This window comes from Drosophila nasuta, unplaced genomic scaffold (genome assembly GCF_023558535.2).
Source record: "Drosophila nasuta strain 15112-1781.00 unplaced genomic scaffold, ASM2355853v1 ctg69_pilon, whole genome shotgun sequence".
In the NCBI taxonomy this organism is placed as follows: Eukaryota; Metazoa; Arthropoda; class Insecta; order Diptera; family Drosophilidae; genus Drosophila; species Drosophila nasuta.
This window is the reverse complement of record NW_026869612.1, coordinates 46,094-58,025: the sequence shown is the minus strand read 5'-3', so window position 1 is coordinate 58,025 and position 11,932 is coordinate 46,094. Positions and strand designations below refer to the sequence as shown.

Below are 11,932 nucleotides of genomic sequence, written 5' to 3'. Positions count from 1 at the left end.
CTTTTTGTAATCCCTTATTACGTTTTGGATCTCTTCGCCTGTTATTAATTGCCTGTCCAGCAATGCGCTCATATTCGATGATGCCATTTTATACCCGCTACCCATAGGGTAGCAGGGTATTATAACTTTGTGCCGGCAGGAAATGTATGTAACAGGTAGAAGGAGGCATCTCCGACCCTATAAAGTATATATATTCTTGATCAGCGTCAACAGCCGAGACGATATAGCCATGTCCGTCTGTGTGTCTGTGTGTCTGTGTATCTGTGTGTCTGTCCGTCTGTCCGTATGAACACCTAGATCTCAGAGACTATAAGAGATCGAGCTATAATTTTTTCGGCAATATTTGTTATGTTTGCACGCAGATCAAGTTTGTTTCAAATTTTTGCCACGCCCCCTTCCGCCTCCGCAAATCAAAAAATCGAATAACAAGCTTAATTTTAAAGCTAGAGTTACGAATTGGTATATACAATAATTAGATAAAAATTGTCAAGTTATTAAAGAAATACTTTTGTATGGGCAAAAACGACTACTTACTGGGGGTCTTAGTGACTTTTGTCTGACAGTCTGGTATATTGTGCCGTCTATGGTATATTTTGAATGAGGTACTATAACGATATACCACATATACCATTTGGTATATTTTTTTAGTATTTTTGTAGTATATTTGGTATATTTTGAAAAATATACCGCAAAATATAATGCTTTTATTCAAAATGGTAGTATGGGTATCTCACAGTCGAGTACACTCGACTGTAGCTTTTACTTGTTTTATTTAAAGTAATACCTGACCCGTTGGAGGTATTTTGTTTTGTCGCGTTGACAGGTTGTGCCTCTACTCACAACCAAATAGGCGGTCAAGGTATACTTTTAAATATTACGGCTATGGAGCTTGTTTTTCTCCTTATTTGTTGCTGCCAAGTTGCCTATCCTATGGGACTATGGGATGGCTTTCATTCGTACAGAGTAAAGTTTCTGATTGCGGTCAACTTGGTGGCCGCCAGTGCGATCTCTGTCTACGAATGATTGCAAGTTGACACACAGCCTCCTCGTGGCACCTCCTGGGTAGCTATCCTAGCATCCGCTAGATAGCGAGCTAATGTGTGCAGCGAGTCATCCAGACGGTAAATGGTTGAGCGCAGGGTTTGGAACCCGCCTCAGATGAAAACGGGAATCTGGTTACAGATACGCAGTGTACGCTGAGGTTATGGAGGGCGCATTTCTCCAAGCTGCTAGCAGGCGATGACGGCACCAATCCCGCCATTGGAGGAAGCAGCCCGATACCACCAATCGACGACAATGTGGATATACCACTACCTAGCCATGACGAGTTCCGAGTTGCTATTATGCGACTCAAAACAACAAAGCAGCCGGTGCTGATGGACTGCCTGCAGAGTTGTTTAAGGCCGGCGGCGAAGAGCTGATAAGGTGCATGTATCAGCTCTTCTGCGAAATATGGCTAGAAGAAAGCATGCCCAACGATTGGAATCTCAGCGTCCTTTGTCCTGTGCTGAAGAAAGGCGACCCGACGATATGCACCAACTACCGGGGAATTAGCCTGATTGCCATCTCATATAAGGTCCTATCGAGCGTAATATGTGAACGACTGAAGCCGTATACCAGCACACTGATCGGACCTTATCAGTGCGGCTTCAGACCTGGCAAATCCACCATAGACCAGATCTTCACATTGCGCCAAATCCTGAGAAAACCCACGAAAATGGAATTGACACACACCATCTCTTTGTCGATTACAAAGCTGCATTCGATAGTCCGACACGAGAACGCCTATATGCCACCATGTCTGAGTTCGGTATTCCTGCAAAGCTGATACGTCTTTGCAGGATGACATTGAGCAGCACCATCAGCTCTGTCAAGGTAGGAACAAACCTCTCCGAGCCTTTTCAATACCGTTCGAGGTTTCAGACAAGGCGACCCCCTGTCGTGCAACCTCTTCACCTTTGTGATGGAAGGGGTCTTGCGGAAAGCCGGTGTGCATCGAGCTGGCACTATTTTTATAAAAGTGTCCAGCTCCTGCTTACGCTGATGATATTGACATCATTGGCCGCAGCAAGCGTGATGTCACTGCTGCATTTTCCGCTATCGAAAAGAGTCAGCAAAAGTGGGTTTGGCGGTAAACGAGGGCAAGACGAAGTAAAAGCTGTCTACAAGCAGAGGCGCGGCGTCTAGACTCCCAGGTGGTAGCAGACAACTATACGTTCGAAGTGGTCAAGGAGTTCACATACCTTGGCACTGCCATTAACACAAAAATGACGTCAGCCTGGAGATCAAGCGAAGAATCACACTTGCCAATAGGTGCTACTTTGGTCTGAGTAGGCAAATGTGCAATAGGGACCTCTCTCGCCGAACAAAATTAGCACTCTACAAGACACTCATCCTACCCGTGCTCTTATATGGTGCAGAAGCATGGGTAGTGTCAATGACAGATGCAGCAGCGCTTGGGTGTTCGAGAGGAAAATTCTTCGCAAGATCTTCGGTCCCGTTCGGATTGGGGACGACTTTCGCATTCGGATGAACCACGAGTTGTACGAGTTGTACGACGACGTGGACGTGGTCCGGCGCATCACGATACAACGTCTGCGCTGGCTCGGCCACGTTGTGCGTATGGATGAAGAATCTCCAGCTCAGAAGGTATTCGAAGCGAGAGTCGACTACGGGCGACGACGAAGGGACGACCAAATCTTCGATGGAAGGACCAAGTAGAGCAGGACCTTAATCTGCTAGGAATTTCTAATTGGAGGAGGCGCGCGAAGAGCAGAGGCGCCTGGAGGGAGACGCTGAGGTCGGCCAAAACCCGAAATGGGTTGTAGTGCCACCTAATAATAATAAAGTTGACTATCCAGTGATGTCCAAGATCGCCAAGTTGATCAGTTGTTGGTTTTGAAATTTGTCGCCCAGTTGACCAATTATACGTGTAGGATTCTCCAAATTAATCCTGTGTCCAGAAGTCGGGGGTCACCAAATGTTAATAATGTTAGCTGAAAGGTTTGTTTTGTCTGCCACCGGTTCTTGATACCAGTAACAATTTCGTTGCCGCAATCTGTACTTGAAACAAATTGAGCTCGGAGAAGTGAATACCACGAGTTTTCGTTAAGTACTGATTTTATTGTGGAATATGCAGGGTTTATATATACAATATCTTAAGAACTAATGTTTGTTTCGGTCTAATTATTATCTGTTTATAGTTTACAATGGGTAGCCTGATAATCAATAGTTATCTCATAGTTTAATAGTCTGGACAGTTGTAAAATAGGATAACCTTATCTTATATCGCTTAAATTTATGACGCATGCAGGTCAAATCATGCGTGCTGGCAGATGGTGTGAAGTCGTAAATGCGCAGCGGTGCCTGTTTGTATAGGACTATCTGTTATCTATCTGCAGCGCACGATTTTCTGCTTGTCTCGAAATCGTACAGGGGTTAGGAAAGACCAATTGGCTAACACACGATATTGAGGTGACGGACTTCAAACCCATAAAGCAGCGGCATTACGCAGTGTCACCAGCGGTGGAAAAGTTGATACACCACGAACTTGATCGAATGTTAGCGTTAGGAGTAATTGAAGAGTCTGATAGCCCTTGGTCGGCACCCGTGGTTTTGGTTCAAAACCTGGGAAAGTTCGTCTTTGTTTGGATAGTCGTAAAGTGAATGAGGTGACCATTAAGAACGCTTATCCGATGCCGTTAATAGATGGAATATTAAGTCGATTGCCAAAAGCTGAATTCATATCAAGCATTGACTTGAAAGATGCGTACTGGCAAATTCCACCCAATGTCACCCAACGCACGAGAGAAGACTGCATTTACTGTCCCTGGTAGACCATTATACCAATATACAGTCATGCCCTTCGGCCTTACTAATGCGCCACAAACAATGACCAAACTTATGGACAAAGTCATTCCACCGGAATTGCGAAATGAAATTTTCGTATATTTGGATGACTTGTTGGTAATTTCCGACACGTTTGAAAAGCATTTAGTGGTCCTTAAACAACTTGCGGATCGTCTAACACTGGCAGGTCTCACCATCAATGTTGAGAAGAGCAAATTTTGCTTGCGATAGGTGAAGTACTTGGGGCATGTCATAGGTAAAGGTACGATACAGACAGACCCTGACAAGGTAACAGCCATCCAAGAGTTTCCCGTGCCGAAATCGATAAAGCAAGTGCGACGATTTTTGGGAACAACAGGCTGGTATCACAAGTTTATTCATAACTATGCTGGTATTGCGGCTCCGATATCTGATACGTTAAAGCAGAAGCGCAAGTTTTTGTGGTCAGATGAAGCGCACAAGGCATTTGAATTACTCAAAGATCTGATGTGTAAAGCACCAGTGCTGCATAGTCCAGATTTCACCAAACCTTTTGCAATCCATTGTGATGCAAGTCACACAGGTGTTGGAGGGGTGCTGATGCAAAAAGATAGCGAAAGTAATGATGTGCAAATTGCGTTTATGTCACGGAAATTGAATAAGTGCCAACGCAACTATTCGGTTACGGAGAAGGAGTGTTTAGCAGCAGTAATGTGCGTAAAGAAATTTCGTGCGTATGTAGAAGGTCACGAGTTTTCGATCCACACCGACCATGCGTCATTAAAATGGCTAATGTCGCAAACTGACTTAAGCTCGAGGTTGGCAAGGTGGGCACTTAAGTTGCAAGCTTTCTCTTTTAAAATCGTGCATAGGAAGGCAGTAAAAACGTAGTACCTGATGCTCTCTCTCGCACTTACACCAAGGACTTATCTTCGTTAAGTGTCGATAAGGGAGTAGATACTACCTCCATTCATTTCAAGTCGGCGGAGTACGCTGAGCTAAGAGAAAAAGTTAAGGCCCAGTTATCTCAAATGCTTGACTTAAAAATAGTAGACCAAATTATTTACCGTCGTTCCGAACATGTTTCTACAGAACAAGTTGCTGATGACTTATGTTGTGTAACAAACGCCTCTCGAGTTTGTTTGGCTCCACGTTGGGCGCCATTTAATTATGTAACAAACCGATTATACACAGCCTATGATAACGTACTCTGCTTACGGGGGCCGACTGTTGCTCAGGGCAAATGGGGTGGGTTTTTGTTATCTATAGGAGCTGAGGTTACATTATTAAAGAGGTAAGCAGAGTTTATCGATATCTTAAACGGCAAAAATCTGAATTGGCATACGAGCAAGCCTAAAAGTCGAAGATCACAGATGTCGTGGATCCTCTTCTATACCCTCCGTCCTGTAAAGCCCATTATGGTCTCTACCCTTTTTATTGTTTAATTTATGACACACACAACTATACTCAGGTGCCCGAAAGGCTTACTTTAATTCATTTTCAATAACTTCATAACGTTAAGACTTTATAATCGGACTCATTTTCAAGGGCGGTCAATACCCTGTAACTGTTCTTAATATTTACGGTACTACAAAACTATATATATATAACACTACGATGATAAATATGGCATGTGTTAAACCCTATACTGTTGACATTATTATACTTCAATTATCAGCCAAGCCGTACTTACATACTTTTACTTTTGTATAGATGTACACAACTCACTGATGATCAGGCCTGATGATGAATGATGTGTGTGTGTTTTATGTTTGTCGGGAGCAGCAGACAGCGCATATTAATGCAATGCTGTGACAGCGTCTGCCGGCAGCGCTGCATCCGCCGGCAGCGCTGTATGCTCTCTGTTAGCGATCGCTTGTAGTTCGATCGGCTAATTGCTTTTACTCTTGCTTTGACTTTTCAATTGTAAACTCTTGTATATCGTGTCGGTGGCGAAGCTTGAAAGTGTTCAAGTCACAGCCAAATAATCCAAAGTGGTGGTTACATATACGAACATATGTGCCATTTAATAAACATTTAATTTGAATTCGCGTGTTTTATTTATAAACAATAGACGTACGAATAAAAAGCTACTAAAAAGCTTAGTAGCTCAACATTTGGGAGGCCCCGGCGAGATAGATATTCTCGCTTAGTGTTGTGAATGCAATTGATTTGTATAAATAGTTGTTGAAAATAGCTAAACATAAATAAAAATAATAACAACAATTAGTAAAACATTTAAAGTGCAAAGTGCTCGAGAGTGCGAAGAAATATATATGTACATATGTGCATATGCATATATATTTAACAAGCGGAGCATTTCTATTCTTGCATTCTCCGTTGTTTGCGCATGTTCGCCGTTGCTCCGTGGCTTGCGCACCCCCTCCGCTCTCCGTCGCTTGTCTATGCTCTCCGCTACTCCGCTGTCGCAGCTGCGTGCATTGCCCTACAATCTTGCTGCTCTCTCTTATGCTCTCGGGTTGTGTGATTTAAATCAGCTAATCAACTGATTAACTTTGAACTGCTGCTGTGCGTAAGCAACTCGCGCGCGTTTGTGATCGCGGTGTTGACGCGTTTTCCGTGCTGCGCTTCACTTTGAGCTACTCAAGCAACTAGCGCGCGTTTGTGATCGCGATTTTGACGCGTTTTCTCTTGCTTTGAACTGTTGCTGTGCTTAAACAAACCGCGCGCGTTTGTAATCGCGGTTTGACGCGTTTTTCTTGCTGCGCTGCACAGTAAATTTGACATACAAAGTGAGCAATTGCCAGTTAGCAAAGTGCGGTTAACTGCTGACAATGGAAAACTCGATAAACGAGCAAGCGACTACTGTCGAAAATCGCGCGCGGTTTTTCAAGCGGAAGGTTTTATCGCTTTATGATAGCCTTGTGAGACTCGATGCGTCACTTTCTGAAGTTAAGCTGGCTGCGTTTAATTCATCTGAATTAGCAGTACGGTTGGAGCTATTAGAACGTGCTCAAGCTTCATTTGACTTAGCTCAGAATGCGCTGGAGGAGATTGACTATAATGAGATCGGTAGTGAAACGCGGGACAATTTTGATGAGCGTTTTCTTGAAGTGAAATCGCGTGTTCGAGCGCAATTTGACAGTCGTGAACGCCAATTGATTCGGTCGTCCACATTGCGGCGTGATGAGACAATCGATCCTTCGGCTAATGGCCTCAGTGCCCGCGCTAACAGACGTCGTCTTCCCGAGCTCAAACTTCCCACGTTCGGTGGAGGCTACACGGAATACGCGAGTTTTTGGTCAATGTTCGAGTCTGTCATTGACAAGGATAATGAACTGGATGATGTTGAGAAGTTCCAGCATCTATTATCGTGTTTAACTGGTCCAGCGCTGGATGCAGTTCGGTCGTTGGAGATATCGCGGCCCAATTATCGTGTGGCTCTGGAGATATTGGATAATCGGTTCAACAACAACCGGCTTGTGTTCCAGTCGCACATCAAGGATCTGTTGGGTACCAAGAAGGTGGAGGCAGGAGCATCCGTGGCCACTAAACTTCGTGAGTTTAGCGATAAGGTAAATGTTCACATGGGGGCATTAAAGACTCTGGGCCGTCAGAGGAAATCGCGAACAGCATTCTTATTTACATGCTGCTGCAAAAGCTGGATGTGGAAACCCAGGCTGCGTGGGAGGATAGCAGGGCATTGGACAACCCTGCCGCCGATAAAGTGCCGACAGCCAATGAGTTCTTCACGTTTCTGGATGAAAGATGTCGGAAGCTCGAGACTCTGCAATACGCTATGGGTAGTCACACAGCAGGCTCACAGGTGGGAAGGAGCTTTAGCCATAACGGCAGCAGGAAGGCGTTTGTGGCCCAATCTAGCCCCAGCAGAGCAAATGTTTGTGGGTTTTGTGACGCGCCTGGTCACGGCATATATTCTTGCCCCATCTTCGCAAATTTGTCTCCCTTCTTGAGGCAGAGAGAAGTGAAGAAGCTCGCTCTCTGCTTTAACTGTTTGAAGAAAGGACACCAAACTCGATCCTGCACATCTGGCGCTTGCCGTAACTGTGGTGGGCGGCATCATTCTTTGCTACATTTCGAGACATCACAACGAGCCTCGTCAGCTGATGCGTCTGCCGCTTTGCAGCCTCAAGCGTCCACTTCTCTTGCTGCTCAATGTCGTCGTTCTGATGCTGTGCTCTTGGGTACTGTTGTTGTTTGGCTTAAGAGTCGTGCTGGGTCGTTCGTTCCTTGTCGTGCTCTGCTGGATTCCGGTTCGCAAATCCACATGATGACGTCCCATTTAGCCCAACAGTTACAATTGAAACAGACGCGATCAGATGCTATGGTTTGTGGCCTCGGGGACACAGACGTTTCTGTTGAAGGATTCACAGTCAATGTTTGTATGCGTTCATGCATCACCGACTACTCGGTCAACTTTCAAGCTGTTGTGGCATCGACAATCACCAACAGCCAGCCGAACTTTGCTATTGACATCGACGGTTGGGCAATTCCATCCAACATTCAGCTAGCTGATCCTGCCTTCAATCGTCCGCAGCGCGTGGACCTGCTGATTGGTGCAAGCCTATTCTACGGCTTGTTATGTGTAGGACAAATAGGCCTTGGAGATGGATTGCCTATCCTTCAGAAGACCCGCCTTGGTTGGATCGTTGCTGGTGGTGGTGATAGTACGACGCACACAGCATTGATGGCAGCGAAAAAGGGTTCTGAAAGTAGTAACGATCAAGCAGATGCCAGCCTCAATGAGCTTGTTCGCCGTTTTTGGGAAGTCGAGAGCTGCGAGTATGTGGCCACAAGGCTTAGTAGGGAGCAGCAGGATTGCGAAGAGCATTTTCGCAAAATGTTACTCGGCTACCATCCGGTGAATACTCCGTAAGATTGCCAATGAAGTCCAGTGTTGACTCGTTAGGGGAATCATATACTCAAGCTCATCGTCGATTTCTCAATCTGGAGCGCAAATTGCAGCGGCATCCTGATCTTAGGATGCAATACTCATCATTTATTGAAGAATACTTGAAGTTGAATCATATGTCGCGTGTTCCTGCTGAGACCATTGAGCGTTGCAAGTATTTTCTGCCACACCACTGCGTGCTAAAGGCCGATAGCACGACAACAAAGCTTCGTGTTGTGTTCGATGGTTCGGCAGCGACATCCACTGGATATTCGTTAAATGAGGTTATGATGGCTGGTCCTGTTATACAGGACAAATTGATGCATATACTTCTTCGCTTCCGTACATATCTGGTGGCACTAACAGGGGATATATGCAAGATGTATCGATGTGTGCGCATGGCTTCAGCAGATAGCTATTATCAATGCATCTTATGGCGCGATTCGCCTGATAAAGAGCTGCAGATTTTCAAGCTGGACACCGTTACTTATGGCACGAAGGCAGCGTCATTTTGTCGGTTCGTGCAATGCATCAGCTGGCGCATGATGAAGCAGGCTCGTTTCCGGTTGGATCTGTTGCTTTGAAGAATGAGTTCTACGTGGACGATTTTATATCTGGAGGCGATTCAGTTGCTGAGGTTAAGGTCAAGCTGCAGGAAACCGCTGCAATTCTAGCTCGTGCAAACTTCAAACTCAGGAAATGGTGCTCCAGTCATGCCGAAGTATTGTCGGAGATAGCTGACGACGAGAAAGAGTCGTACATGAGGTTCAGCGATGGCAGCGAAATCACAAAAACTCTTGGCTTAGCGTGGGATCCCTCATCGGATCGGCTGCTGTTCTCGCTGTCGTTCTTAGAAGCTGGTTCCAAGCCGTGCAGGCGGTCTGTCTTAGCCACAAGTGCACGATTTTATGATCCGCTAGGACTTCTTGGACCCGTCATGACAAAGTCCAAAATATTTCTCCAGCAGCTCTGCAAGGATAAGTTGACATGGGATGAGAGTTTGCCTTTGCAGCGATACACAGCCTGGGTAGAAATGTGCAGCAGCTTTAATTCCATTTCTAGTCTTTCATTCCCGAGAGCTATTCTTGCTGCTGGATGCCGTGTCGAAGTTCATGGATTTTGTGATGCTAGCGAAGAGGCCTACGGCGCTTGTGTATATGTAGTGTCCAGTGGACGCACTTCTCAGAGTCGGCTGTTGTGCTCTAAGTCCAGAGTCGCACCACTCAAAACTATATCAGTTCCCAAGCTGGAATTATGCGGTGCTTATCTTCTGGCCAAACTGCTTCATGCAGTTAGAAACATGGGTTTTCTTGATGGGGAGTTCTTTTGCTGGAGTGATTCATCGGTGGTACTCTCATGGATCAAGGATGATCCATACAAGTTCAACGTTTTTGTGGCAAATCGCGTAGCGTCTATTCAGGATCTTACCCTCAACATGAAGTGGCAACATGTGCCCACGACTTTGAACCCTGCCGACGTACTCTCCAGAGGTACAACTCCAGAATGTTTAGCAGAGTCCAAGATATGGTTTCATGGACCGGAGTTTCTTGTTGGAAATCGAGATGGATGGCCTTCACAACGCTGCTTAGAGTCTTCAACGTTGGAAATGCGTAGTAAGGTCATGATAGCCACGTCTCCGTATGATGATATCACTCTTCGTTGCAAGTACCTTAACACGTTTGCCTCAATGCAGCGCGTATATGCGTTTGTGTTTAAATTTGTTAATCGTATAAAGCATCCAGGACTCAACGTGGTAGATGTCAACAAAGGCACATGGCTGCTACTGCGATTGGTGCAGTTGTCAAATTTATGGAGTGATGTCAAGGAGATTCGTTCGAAGGGCTTCGTCAAAAATCGAGTTCAATCGCTTCTTTGTTGCCGTTCATCGACCAATTTGGACTTCTGCGTGTTGGCGGTCGGCTAGCCAATTCAACTCTTCCCTACGATGCTCGCCATCCTATTATATTACCTCGACGGCATCCCATTACGTTGGCGCTCATCGCTCACCATCATAAAAATAATCTTCACGTTGGAGCTAGAGCATTGTTAGCAAAAATTCGGTTACAATATTGGCCGATTGGCGGGCTGCGAACTGTATCGAAGGTTGTTCGCAATTGCATCGAATGCTTCCGGGCCAAGCCCACTGTGCTCGAACCAATTATGGCCAGCCTTCCGAAGGAACGGTTTCTGAATTCTCGTGCCTTTGCAATAAGCGGAGTGGACTACTGCGGGCCGTTCTACTATAAATCTGAAGTTCGGAACAGACCCCAATCAAATGCTACATCAGCGTATTCATCTGCTTTGCTAGCAAGGCTATTCATCTGGAGTTGGTGAAGGATTTGACAACTGCCGCCTTTCTGGGAGCGCTAAAAGATTCGTGTCACTTCGTGGGAGGCCTAATCAGATTTGGTCCGATAATGCGACTAACTTTGTCGGGGCCAAAATGAACTTCATGATGTCAAGAAACTTCTCCTCAGCGATCCTCATAAGGAGTCAGTTCATCGGGTGTGCCTGATGGACAACATCGAGTGGAAGTTTATTCCTCCTCGTTCCCCACATTTTGGTGGACTATGGGAAGCAGCAGTCAAGAGCGCAAAGCACCATCTGTATCGCTCTGTTGGTCGCTCTATTCTCAACTACGATGAGCTTCGCACGCTGGTTTGCCAAATAGCGGCAATAATTAATAGTCGTCCATTGCTATCCATTTCAGAGAGTCCTGACGATTTGGATGTGCTGACTCCCGCTCATCTATTGTTTGGTGGTCCTCCAACCGTGATTCTGGAGCCGACCTAACTATGCTGGACTACAATCGGTTGGATGGTTGGCAGCGTGTCACTCAGTTGCAGCAGGTCTTCTGGAATAGATGGCGGGAGGAGTATCTGACTCTTCTCCAGCAAAGATCGAAGTGGCGCACTCCTGATCGTCGTCTCCAAGTCAACGACTTGGTCTTGGTGAAGGACGAAAATTTGCCTCCTCTTCGGTGGCCGCTAGCCCGTGTCATGGCGCTTATCCCTGGCAAGGACGGCGAGTGTCGAGTTGCCGACTTAAAGACGTCGTGTGGCAGCACCCGGAGAGCCATAAATAAACTATGTCTACTGCCCCTGAAGGATGATGTTGAAAGATAGGCTTTCAACGGCGGGAGTATGTCGGGAGCAGCAGACAGCGCATATTAATGCAATGCTGTGACAGCGTCTGCCGGCAGCGCTGCATCCGCCGGCAGCGCTGTATGCT

At 46.0% G+C, this 11,932-nt stretch overlaps 1 protein-coding gene across 1 annotated transcript; it reads left to right on the top strand.

Moving 5' to 3' along the window:
• Positions 1 to 9,227: 9,227 nt before the first annotated feature.
• Positions 9,228 to 11,494, top strand: LOC132798036 (uncharacterized). The gene is made up of 3 exons (XM_060809763.1): positions 9,228 to 10,616; positions 10,966 to 11,088; positions 11,165 to 11,494. The coding sequence occupies exons 1-3, from the start codon at positions 9,228 to 9,230 to the stop codon at positions 11,492 to 11,494; spliced, it is 1,842 nt and encodes a 613-aa protein (XP_060665746.1).
• The last annotated feature ends 438 nt before the right edge of the window (positions 11,495 to 11,932 follow it).